Source organism: Hippichthys cyanospilos, chromosome 3 (assembly GCF_059441005.1).
Source record: "Hippichthys cyanospilos isolate Australia breed blue-spotted pipefish chromosome 3, RoL_Hcya_1.0, whole genome shotgun sequence".
NCBI classification, from domain to species: Eukaryota; Metazoa; Chordata; class Actinopteri; order Syngnathiformes; family Syngnathidae; genus Hippichthys; species Hippichthys cyanospilos.
Genome location: NC_142371.1, coordinates 15,146,941 through 15,160,042, shown reverse-complemented (window position 1 = coordinate 15,160,042; position 13,102 = coordinate 15,146,941). Strand labels below are relative to the sequence as shown.

Genomic DNA, 13,102 nt, shown 5'->3' with positions numbered 1-13,102 from the left:
CTGAATGTAGTCAATGTGGCGCTTTGCTTTCATCAAGAGCACAAAGACTGGCACCTCAATTTTGTTTAAACAAAACTATTGCAATAACAATTTCATATATATTTTCCCATTTATTTGATTTGCATTATTCTATTTAAAGCCCAGTGGGGTGCAGTATTTCTCCGCGTAATTAAACAAATGTGCACCAATGAGGGACGGCCTTAAAATTGTCCCCGTCAACTCTTAAAAAAAATCCATCGATGATGGAAAATTGTCAGTTAATGTAACCTCTGCAGACAGAAAAATAAAAGACATGAATGTTTATACAGTCTTGTTAAACTTACATTTCGTTACAAAAGGCTTTAATTTTTTTATCATAAATCACCTTCTCCTCCCGACAGTCCTGACAAATAAAATATGAAATTTCGGGTTTGCTTCGGGCTTGGGCCTGCAAATCAAGTTAATTGGTCGGGCTCAGGCCGGGTCGTGCTTTAATACCGCGGGCCTGGGTTGGATTTTTTCGGCCCGATCTTACTTCTACTACAAACAACAGTGAAAGCATGTTCAGTGTTTCGCCGACACGCTGGAGACAAGAGTACGTGATGAGACTTCAGTCCTGCAGAAAATGTACTGAAGAAAAATGCAATATCCAAGTGGGGGATGCTGTGTTGCTTAAGGATAGGCAAACCAAGCGGAATGAATGGCCCACTTGACTGATCATAGAAATCATCTCAAGTCAGGACAATAAAGTCAGAAAGGTAAAAGAGAAAGTTGTGAAACAGGGAACTGTCAAAACTTACTAAAGGCCAGTTTCGGAACTCACCCTTCTTCTCCCAAAGAAATTGGCTTACCTTTGAGTACGGTGATAATGTTTCTACCAGGCGGGGAGTGTTCTGGAGCTGTACTTTGTTTTATTTAAATAGTTTGATTCATTCTGTTTTACATTTACTAGATGAATAGTTGTACACCGACGTTATATTGTCTTAGTGCCACTTTGTGGTCATTACCGTTATATGCCTGAGGGGCGGTGCATCTGGTCAGTTGCTTCCATCAGGAGATCATATAGTACTGTTCAATGCCTCATTTGTGGCAAAGTCGGGAAACTATATGTCTCTAAGTACATGTCAACAAGATTGTGTAATGTTTATGTATGTCAGAATGCGGATAGAGTGTGTATTTTCAAGTTTGGTTTGGATATGGTTCCTCTACACCACTGGTGTCAAACTCAAGGCCCGGGGGCCAGATCCGGCCCGCCACATCATTTCACGTGGCCCGCGAAACGTCCATTCCAATTCAAGTTTCCAGTCAAAATATCACATTTGTAAGTCAATTTGAAATTGTTTGGGGGGAAAAGCAAGCGCTTTTTGCCTTCACACTCTCTCTCTGATTTCAAAACTAGTTGGAAGTGTGACAAATACACCCAAAATGTATTTTATCACAGTCATCCCGGCCCTCTGACAGAAACTGTAACCACAACATGGCCCTCGATAAGAATGAGTTTGACACCCCTGCTCTTCACAGTTCTAACAGTTGCTAAAGTGTTTGCTTGTTAAATAGTATGTGTGTGTATGAAGAAAGCTAACTCCTGAAGTGTTACTAATCGAATGAGTGTTGCGAATATGTTTCTTTAAGTATGTTAATAGTGTGTAACGTATGTTTAATTAATATGTGATACTGTAAATAGTTGAAACAATTATATTTTATTTTGCATGTTTATTAAAGTTGTACAGAAAAGAAAGGAGAATAGAGATTGGCTTTAATTAGCTGTACAAGACTGGAAAAATGAGTAAAGAACTTAAACTTGCCCGCCTCAGGCTTTCATTGAACCACCTCAACTCACATTTTAGCTATCAGTCTAGTTCAGGGGTCGACAACCCAAAATGTTGAAAGAGCCATATTGGACCAAAAAAAAAAAAAAAATGTCTGGAGCCGCAAAAAAATTAAAAGCCTTATAATGAAGGCAACAAATGCTGTATGTATCTATAATAGTCATATTAGCCTACTATCAAAATGATTACGTTAACTACGAATACATAATGAGGCTTCATGATTAAATGTTTATTTTTCCTACAGTGCATCCTGTCAAAAATGACGCACCACATGACTACTCTGTTGTGTGCTGCCGCCTCAAGTTTAACCACATTACAATATTAATGAATTATGTTTCATTGCTTTGATGAAGTGAAATAAAGTAGATTTTTTACATTTTTATTTATGACGATTTGAAAAAACAACAAAATAGAACGTGCATAACGTGCCCCTTATCTGGGCAATAGAGTGCAATAAAACGCAGCCTGCATTTATAAAAATTAAACATCAGCCACATACCTGCATAAATGCACAGTCTGTTCAATAGCGATCACCTCACACATCACAGGCAATTGAGTATGCTGGCGCTGAATTAATGTCCTTGATTTGTTGATCGGTGATGTTGCCTGCCATTTTAATCATTCTTTCCTTCACTGTCTTGGCGGAGAGAGGCCTGTCTTTTTATTTGTATTATCCCGGTGTAGTTTATGAAGTCTGTAAATAGGTGTTCTAATATGTTGATGAATGACTCCATGTAGTCACTATCTGTGAACGGTTTGCCACGTTTTATTATCTCTCGGGTTGCAACGAAACTTGCAGCAGTTGTGGAGTTTGGAGATGAGATTAAGATATACTTCTTAAGTATATTTTTGCGCTCCTCTAATTTCTGCAGAAGTAATGCAATCGCATGTTTTCTCTCATTGCCAACTGGGTACTCGGCTGCAAATGTAGAACGCCTTACCTGAAAATGTCATTCTTTTTGTATTTGATAACTTCTCGCAACAGAGCAAACATCCGGGTAGTACTTCCACATTGACAATGAATGCAAATAATTCGGTCCAAGAAATGTTGAATCCTCTGTTTTCCTCAGATAATTTTCTTTTTCCCTTTGGGATGCATGGCCCATCACAGCCGCTGGTTTGTTTACAACGGCTACTTGCCGAGCATCCCGCCCTGCTGATAGAAACACGTGTTGAAGTGTAATATTTATTCTACACATTTTTACAGCATTGGAAAACGTTAAGAAAGTTTTTGACATGTTTGTTCCCCTACAGAAATCATATTAAAACGAAAAAAAAATATTTCTCTCCCCCATCTTGTTCCATTTTCAAGCATTTTTAAAAAAGCTCCAGGGAGCCACTAGGACGGCACTAAAGAGCCGCAGGGTTGCCGAATTAAAAATGATATATATCGAGGCGAAAAGATGGCAGCGTAGAAAGTGGTTGACTTTCCAGAGCTCCTCACCACGACACTATTTTCAATATAACTCTACATCCACGCTAATTTACACATTTGACAGTGTAATATGAACATTGATGCTTACTTTTTGAGAAGACCTGACAAGATGCCACTTAAAGACGGTAAGAAATCATCGAAGACGAACAAGTCAGAAGCCGATGCTGGCGCACCTGGCACCGCTCCGGCGGTGGGAGAGCGACTTCTGGCTAGCGGCACCGGCGACACCCTCGACCCGTCTTTGCGTCAAACTATTCGGGAGATAACAGCGAATATAACCCGTGTGATTGATGAGAAACTGGGACCATTATCCGAAGCGTTGCAGGCCCACGCAGTGGCACTTAAGAAGTTTGACGAGCGAGCCACCGAGGCAGAGAGTTGAATCAATGCAGTGGAACGCAGCTCCGACCAAGCGGAATCGAGGATACAGTCACTTGAAAAGCAAGTTGAGAGCATGGCTGATCACATTGACGATCTCGAGAATAGAGGCAGGAGGAAAAATATACGACTCGTTGGCTTGCCAGAAGATGTGGAGGGTTCTCAACCAACTAAATTTTTCAAGAATTGGATACCGGACCTGGATACGGGCTGGAGACGAAAACGGGACGCGTGAAGATTGAGAGAGCTCATCGCACACTAGCTCCTAAACCAGGGCCCAACCAGCGACCCCGACCCGTCCTAATCAGGTTCCATAATTTTGGGGACAGGCAGACGGTGTTGGACGCGGCAAGACGCAACAGGACCGTGAAATACCAGGAGTCCACCATCATGTTCTTACAGGATCTGTCGGCTGCCGTTGTACGGAAACGAAAAGGTTTTAACGATGTGAAGAGACGCCTGAGGGGCATGGGAGCTAAGTATATGATGCTTTACCCGGCGACATTGAAAGTAATCCATGGCGGAGTTACTAAAATGTTCGACCCTCCCACCCAAGCCACGGCCTTTGTTGACACTCTCAAATAGGCTACACGTGAGTCACCAACTGATTTGGTTTGAGCATGGGGGCAGCTGATTCAGTAATTCTTACTGAAAATATTCAACTGAGGGATTCAAGTTTGTTTTCTTAAAAAATGGATGGTTATATATTATCGGACTGAAGAATTCAATGGTCCTGACTAAACTTCTTCTTTTAATGGGAAGGCTAGCCGTTAAATGTTTATCTATGATTTGTTCATACTGTTAAAAGATGGATGCTAATTTCACTCTAGTGGTGTTTAAATTTGGAGTTGTATGGGAGGTTAACTGAGTCCAGTTATGGAAAAGGTTATGGTAATCCCCTGGTTACCATTTGGGGAAGTTTTCTCGTTAGTGCTGTTGGCACATCTATTATCTATGTTATATGTTGTCTTTTTCTTGTTTTTTTTTTTTTTTTTAGCTGGGTAACTGTCAGGTGCATAACAATTATGGAAGCTAAAATACAGTTGGGAGTTTGTACTATTTTGACTACAAAAAGTTATGACGTGATACATTGAGACTGTGTACATGGAACATCAAAGGAAGCCACTCGCCTATCAAAAGAAAGAAGCTATTGCTAGCCTTAAAAAAAGAAAACATTGACATTGCTCTGTTGCAAGAGACACACTTAAACGATGAGGAACATTTAAAACTGCAACAATGTGGCTTTGATCAAATTTATTTCTCATCTTTCACTTCCAAAAGCAGAGGGGTGGCAATTTTAATCAGGAAGAACTTACCTATTTGGGTCTCAAAATGTGTCAAGGACAAATATGGGCGGTTTGTACTTATTGCAGCCTCCTTAAATGGGGAAGAAGTAGCTATTTTGAATGTCTACTGTCCCCCATGCCACCCCCTCAATTTTCTGAACGATGCATTTGCAAAGTTGTCTGATTTGCAGTGGAGAACACTATTGTCTCATGAACCCAGTGATGGACAGGTTTCCTTTGGGTGCTTTATCCCTGTCAAAACAGACTAAACAAATTGCTGGTCTTTTTGAGGACTTGGGGTATGTGGACGTATGGAGAACATTGCATACATACAACATTGCACTGCGGATAAAGAATTTACCTTTTTCTCCAATCCGCATAAATGCTACACAAGGATTGATTATTTTTTTACCCAGAAACAGTTGGTAGAATCAGTGGCCTCTTGTACAATCGGAAACATTATAATATCTGATCATGCCGCGGTTTATTTGGATTTCACGTTTAAAGGGCTTACTAAAAAACCCATAGGGTGGAGAATGGACACTTCAATCTTGAAAGATCACAAATGTATATCATATTTCACAACAGAATTTAGGCTGTTTCTATCAACTCTTCATCAACTAATAACCCATCTCTACTGTGGGAGACCTCTAAAGCCTTTGCTAGGGGGCTAATCATCTCTTACACTGCTAGCAAAAGACGCAAAAGCACAGAACAGCAAGTTTTACTGGAAAAAAGACTCCATATTTCAGAGAAGGACTACGTCAATAAACCTACTGCAGCTAAGTTAAAGGGAATCACATCTATCCGCTCCACACTGGACTCTTTGTTAACTAAGAAGGCAGGGGAAAAGTTAGGTTATGCAAAACAAAGATTATTTGAGCATGGGGACAAATCGGGTAAATACTTAGCTTATTTGATGAAAAAAAGAAGGGCTGCTCAAACTATCGGGTCAATTGTAGATGGGACGGGTTCTTGCGCTTCTGATTCCAAGTATATTAACAATGCTTTTAAGAACTTCTATACAGACTTATATCAATCAGAACAGACCAATAACGCTGAAACATTGATGGAAGCTTTCTTCTCCAAACTTGATTTGCCAACTATATCGCAGGACCAGAAGTCCATCTTAAATGCTCAGATCTCTATGACCGACCATTCAGCATCTTCAGACAGGAAGGCACCAGGCAGTGATGGCCTTGGTAGCGAGTTTTATAAAGAATTTCAAAATCTCTTATCAGAACCCATGATGAATATGTTTAATTATTCGTTTGAGACTGGCACTCTCCCGTCTTCTCTGAGAGAAGCCAATATTTCTCTAATCCTTAAAAAAGGGAAGTGTCCAGAGGACTGCGCCTCATATAGGCCGATTTCACTCCTTAATACAGATTTAAAAATTTTATCTAAAGTGTTAGCAAGAAGGCTGGAAGACCTTCTACCAATTATAGTCAAAGAGGATCAAACTGACTTCATTAAGGGTCCTAATTCGTGCAACAACATTAGAAGGCTACTAAATATTTTTCAACTGTCTCAACACCAGGCAATGGACGGCCTCGTAGTTTCCCTAGATGCGGAGAAGGCCTTTGATCGAGTCGAATGGTCCTATTTATTCTACACACTTGAACAGTTTGGATTGGGTGAGGGCTTTATTAAATGGGTGAGGGTTCTATATACCCAGCCATTGGCTGCAGTCATAACCAATGGACTGAAATCAACTAATTTTGAGGTCCAGAGGGGAAACAGACAGGTTGTTCTCTGTCCCCACTTCTATTTGCAATTGCAATTGAACCCCTAGCAGAAGTAATTAGGCAAGACCCTTTAATAAGTGGAATTAATGTTGGCAGAAAATCGCATAAAATTGCATTATATGCTGACGATGTCTTATTATCTTTGTTGAACCCTTCTATGTCAGTCCCACGTCTAATCCAGACTATTGCCCGGTTTTCCGCCTTTTCCGGATACAAAATTAACTTTTCCAAGTCCGAGGCAATGCCTCTGGGCAACTTGCGGCAGCAGCCAGATAATCTCAATCCATTCCCATTCAAATGGTCCTCTGTTGGCTTTATATACCTCGGTGTCTTTATCAAGCCTCAATTTAATCAGATGTTTCATGCCAACTTTGATCCACTCTTTGACAAAATTAGGCAGGATCTGGAGAGATGGACTAATGTTCCCAAATCATGGTTAGGCCGAATCTCACTTTTAAAGATGAATGTCCTCCCGCGCTTGCTCTATCCAATGCAGATGATCCCCATTTTATTCAATCATAAAATAATAAAAAAACTGAATGAAAAAAATTACTTTTTATTGCCAAATTGAAATCTATTAAAGAACAGTGCCACAACCCAGTTACAGTTAACATGGTCAGAGCATGGAGGAACATACAACATTTGACAGGGAGATCAGGGCTTACTTCTGTTTTCACCCCAATCACTTGCAACCCTGACTTCCTTCCAGGGATCTTAGATTCGGCTTTCAGTCGCTGGACAGCTAAGGGAATTTCTTCTTTGGGTGATCTCTTTGATGGTAGTGTCCTCATGTCCTTTAACCAGATTGTGGACAAATACAATGTAGCAAGAAAGGATCTTTTTCTTTATTTTCAGATCAGAGATTTTATTGTTAAAGACACATCTCTGCTCACCGACATGAATGTCACAAAAATTGAAAAAAAGGTATTTCTTGCTGACGGGAAATCTTTCATTAGTGCCTTTTATAATGATCTAAGGGTCTGCTCAAATCTGAATGCTCGGGCGCTAGGCATGATCTGGGAGAGGGAACTGGGTGTAGTGAAAACTGATGAGATATGGGAGGATATCTGGGATGGGGCCAAGAAAATCACAGTATGTAACAGGACACGAGCATTACAGCTCAAGATATTGCACAGAGCAGATGTTGCTCCAAATCGCCTCTCTAGATTTAGAAAGGATGTTTCCCTATTCTGCCTCAAGTGTAAGACAGAGATTGGTGATCTTACTCACTGTCTCTGGTCTTGTGTGAAAATACAAAAATTTTGGACAGATGTCTTGTTCGAAATTCAAAAGGTTTTGAAGATCGAACTTGACCTTGACCCTGTTTCTCTCCTCCTGGGCCTTCCCAGTGGCCGTGTGACTAATGTGTATGAGAAGAAACTGTACAATATTCTGACATGTTGTGCCAGGAAAAGTATTCTGCTTCATTGGATTTTGGACAAGGCTCCATCAATTGGGGTATGGCACAGGACAATACTGGAATATATACCCCTGGACTTTTTGACCTGTGTCTCACACTCAAAAACCAATGTCTTTAATAGAACCTGGAGACCTCTTCTGGACTATATCAATGTGAACATATCTGCTATAATGTTAAGAGCATTTGTGCAAAAACCGGATTGACAAGCTCCAGCCATACTTGTACTGGGCTCCCTCTGCAAATTGGAACTTGAATTGTACCTATGACTGGTTTTATTGCATTTTGTACTGTTTTAATGTACCTGACATTGCTGCAATTTTTTTTTTTGTTTTTTTGTTTTGATTGTGTGTATGCTTGTTGGATTTGTTCCTACTTTGTCCTAGTTTCGTCTTCTGTACATGTCTGTTTTGATGGTTGTGTTTTCTGTCTGTAAAAAGTAAAAATGAATAAAAAATATATATTAAAAAAATTATATATATATATATATATATATATATATATATATATATATATATATATATATATATATATATATAAGAGAAAAAACTGGTAATGTGAAACGTAAGCCAGCGACGCCATAACCCGTGGCGTTATGGCCACGTTCACGTTACAATGTGGAATACTGAGTTTTTCCTTCCCCTCTTTAAGGCATTTATCCAGCTTTATGATTGATAAACAACTGTCATGGTTGTGTGGTTGGTTGTGTTTGTTGTTTTGCCTTCCTTTTGAAGCGTTTTTAGGCAATTGCTTTTATTTTCAGTTGGCATCAAACTGCCTCCGCTGCAACGCGTCACTACAATGCTGGTCTGCTATTGGTCGGCGTCTCAACTCCCTAAGATACCAGTCTGTTATTTGTCAGCGTGATTGTATCACGAAAATGTTGGTCTGCAATTGGTCAGCGAACAGGGTCACAAAGATGGCTGCCTCAAGACTTGCTTTCATGTGAGAGTGCTTTTAAAATCATATTTATTATGCATTTTAGTGTTTAATTCAAACTTGAATTGGTTATCCATGAGTCCCAAGATTGCTAGTGATGTTAAAGAAAGAAGATGATTTATATGGAAGCGAAGCAGGAGATAATCAAAAAATCCGAAAAAAGCTAAGCTAGTCTATCCTAGGCTACCCTTACTGAGGAATTTGGTCATAATGAGCATCAACTCAAGGGTAAATAAATCCTTTATATATTTTTTTTATTTGTGATGTTATTTAATTGTATACATGTATATTATGTATAAGTAGCACTTACAATACTATTTCGATCCCAATTTTTAATATGTGTGTACAATTTTGATGTTTTTATCTGGGGTTCTAAACGCATTAGCTATTTAACATAGGTTTGGATTGCCCGTCATATGGTGAATTCGCCCTATGACCCCAACCGTGGAACAGATTAATCTCGTAACACGGGGGCCCACTGTATTTAATTTGATTATGTTCGATTATGAAATGTAGTCTGCTCGGGAAGTGAACAGAATAAGAATTTCAATGTGTGGTACTGTGCTATACATGTGACAATAAAATCTATTTGAGTCTTTTAAACGTAGGAAATGTCATCTTCCTATCATTAACTGTTTCTGTTGTTTACCCTCCTCTGCCACTGCTTTTGCTTTGGAACATCGCCTCACTCGAAATGTAATGTATTCTAACATTAAATGTGATGTTTTTGAAGCACTTGTAATGATTTACAATACATGTGAAAAATGAATATGACAAAAATTATGGTATGAAATCCATTCTTGAGGTGGTTGATTTACTTGTAAAAAACAACAAAATATTACACAAATAGAGCGTTTAAAAACTGATGCACAATATTTTGGAAATTGAACATCGGATTGCAATACGTATATTGCATCACTTCATATCCCGATATATCGATATTGTCACCCAGCACTATAAACAACACGGTCATAAATCCTCAAACCTCCCTGAGGTACGCCACAGATTATCCTCCCTGCTTCACCACCTGGGTGGCAACCAGCTTGTTCAATATTTTTGGTATAACAAAGATTCTCACTTCCTTGGCCCCACCGAGGGGCAGGCATCTTGGAAAATTGGTCCACAGATTCTCCATTCCTTTACTGCAACGGGCAGCAGACCCATTAAAAAAAATGAGCACACTCCTCTGGCCTGGTGAAACATTTTCTATTTGGCACAAACAATTAAAACAAAATGTCTCTGTCGTGCCACCTTCCAACTTTCCCGTGCTGGTAATGTGTGTTAAATATCAAGGTAATCATTTACATTAAACAGCTGATGGTGACCATCAGTCAATCCCTTTTGTATGTTTATGAAAAAGAAGAGATCTTGCTTTTCAAATTTACATCACCTTATATTCTTGCAATTACAAATTACAAACCGACTTTATGGTCAGTCGAAGCTGGGAGTTGTCTTACCTTGTTCTGAAGTTTGCTGGGTGTGGATGCCCATCATACAAAGATAAAAAGTCATATTCTTCTTCCACAGCAAAAGATTGAAAAACTATGTGAATCCTGTTGCCCTTTCCAGCAATGATCACCCAAGTACAATTGGCTCCATTGGGATAACCATACGGAAAGCCTGGGCTTTCTATTGTCCCATTCCTCCCCTTGAACGTACCTCCACATGTATGGCTAAAACCTGGAAAAAAAGAAAACACTTGGTACAGTCAAGGTCAATGACCCAAAAACATCAATATATGAAATAAGAGGACTCACAAGACACATGCATTAAACAATTGTTCTTCAAAGAGGCTGCATGTTTCATCCATCCATACATTCACAGTAACTGTCATCATTAGGACCATGGATAATGCGATGCCGTCACAGATGACTTTTGGCAAGTTTTTTTTTTTTTTTTTTTTTTTAGACTTGATTGGTGTTTGTTTGTCTCCGTTGTGCATTACATCCTTTGCGCACCCACCCTAATTTTCCGCTTGCCATTCTCAGAACATTATTTTTGGACTTAAAACCAGCCAACGTGGAAGTGCGACATGACTTTGGTCTGCTCCAGATGCCAGCACAACCCCTGACCCCCATTCCTGCACACACTTCACCGTGAGGTTCTATGGGTGGAACAGAAGAAAGCAGAGGAGAGTTAAGCGTGGCGATGTCCAAGCTAGAGCGGCAAGCTTTCTCTTCCATCAACCTGGCCTACATACATTCAATGGACAACAAGATGGCCTGAGTAAGTGTTGTGTTTTTGTTTTCATGGAAACATGGTCAATGATAGTGTGCCAGATGCCGCCATTAGCTAAACCAGCTATCATGCTACCAGGCAGACAAGCACTCCTGAAGGGAGGGGGGATTCGCGATGGAGGTTTTTGTCATTTACATCTGTGATGCTTGGCGCCACAACCCTGCCGTGTTTTGTAAGCAAGAGTTGATGAACATCAAATGCCTTTTCACCTGCCTCAGGAATTCACTGCTGTTCTTCTGCAGCTATTTACATCCCTCTACTGACTCATCAGTGTGCAGCAGACATCCCAAACTGATGCCTTGCTTATCCTGATGGATAATTTTAACCACGCCAACCCCAAGACCGCATTTTTACAACTTCATGAACATGTTACATTCTCACAAGAAAACCTCTGACCGCACCAGTCATTGTCATGCCTGCGTATAGACCATTGGCTAAGAGGACAAAGTCAGGCAAAGAAGAACAGGCTGGTGTGGCTAGAGGGGCCATCAGACACACTCAAGGAATATTTTGCCACCACAAAGGGAGCATTTCCAAAGAGGCATCCACCTAAAACAACATCACAAACCTCCAGGCCTAAACGGAAACTGCCACTGCAAACATGAGGAAGTGCGCTGACGATGTTACGCTCCCCAGAAACATCTTCATCAGGAAGTCCACAGGTCAGCCATGGACAACCTGTCATGCAGCATCACAGAAGCCAAAAGACTATACCTCAGGAAACGCTTCAGTGATAGCAGAAACACCAGGAATATGTGGAATGGTATGCAGACCATTGCAGATTAGCCTATCACGAGGACTAGTCAAGCTCAAGAGGGTCTTCTTGCCCTGTTCATTCTGCCAAGCCTTTTCCCTCGGCTGTGGTTTCGCTAGACGGTGAGTAGGGACAGTGGGAATGTCATTCATGCGTGTCACTTATTAGATGACGAGGCATTTGGCTACTCTGGCACCTCGGGTGGCGCATCTCGAGTTGTATACTTGACCATCAAATGGAGGATAAGTCAGTGGTTCTAGCCTGAGACTACTGCCATCACCCACACTAGGATGGGATCCATAAGAACCCTACGATTTCATCACCGTCAACTCCCAAAACAGGCAAACTCAGCAAAGATCAAACAGTGGCATTTCAACTGCGTTGCTATCTATTCCCCACTACTAAGATGAGGTCTAAAGACAGTCCAGGATAGCCCAAGGCCTCCCTGTGCAGAGTAAGCTGTTGGAATGCTGCTTCAGAGTCGCTCTAGGGTCTTTCCTTTCTGGTAGCCCAGAAGTTTTAACCCATGGCCCGTATACTGCACTGCTGACCTCAAAAACCCCACAACGGCAGAATCTTTCAGCAGCCCAGGAAGGCCTGAGCTTTCCCCTAAGAGAGTAAACAAAAAGTAGTCTTACCAGAGGTTCTATCCACGAAGGTTACTGTACCGCTACTGGTGATACCATCACTGATGGGATCCTGCTGCCATCAGGATGGCCCAGCATTTTCCCATCAGTGCAACTATGGAAAGAGGATCCCAGGTGTCCCTCCGGGCTCCATGCACATAGCCACTTCGTTTCGAAACTTCGCCTCCCTCTGCCTAGGAGAATGAGCATACGGGAGAACGTAGCCACTACAAGACAAAGTACTGTCTGCAGTCCAGAGGTTCCTCCCCGCTTTTGAGCTGACCCGATCCTGCCTTCCATTAAACGTTGATGTTTGGTGGCATCAACTCGTCATGGTCCATATATTCATTTCCCGGGAGCTGCTGACCCATGCTCACTAAAGCCAGTCAGAGGACCGAGACGTTCACTTTTCCTCGTCATTGCCCACGGGAGTCGGGTTCGGCCACATCCCCTCACTCCAGAGAACATATGCG

General features: G+C 41.1%; 1 protein-coding gene across 4 annotated transcripts in view; it reads right to left on the bottom strand.

The window, feature by feature from the left end:
* LOC148425860 (CUB and sushi domain-containing protein 3-like) overlaps positions 1-13,102 on the bottom strand; it is a 627,928-nt gene that overhangs the window by 609,785 nt on the left and 5,041 nt on the right. For all 4 annotated transcript variants that reach the window (XM_088410975.1, XM_088410976.1, XM_088410977.1 and 1 more), the window contains exon 2: positions 10,469-10,691. In XM_088410975.1, the coding sequence (XP_088267101.1) occupies positions 10,469-10,691 (223 nt within the window). The remainder of the gene's footprint in view (positions 1-10,468; positions 10,692-13,102) is intronic.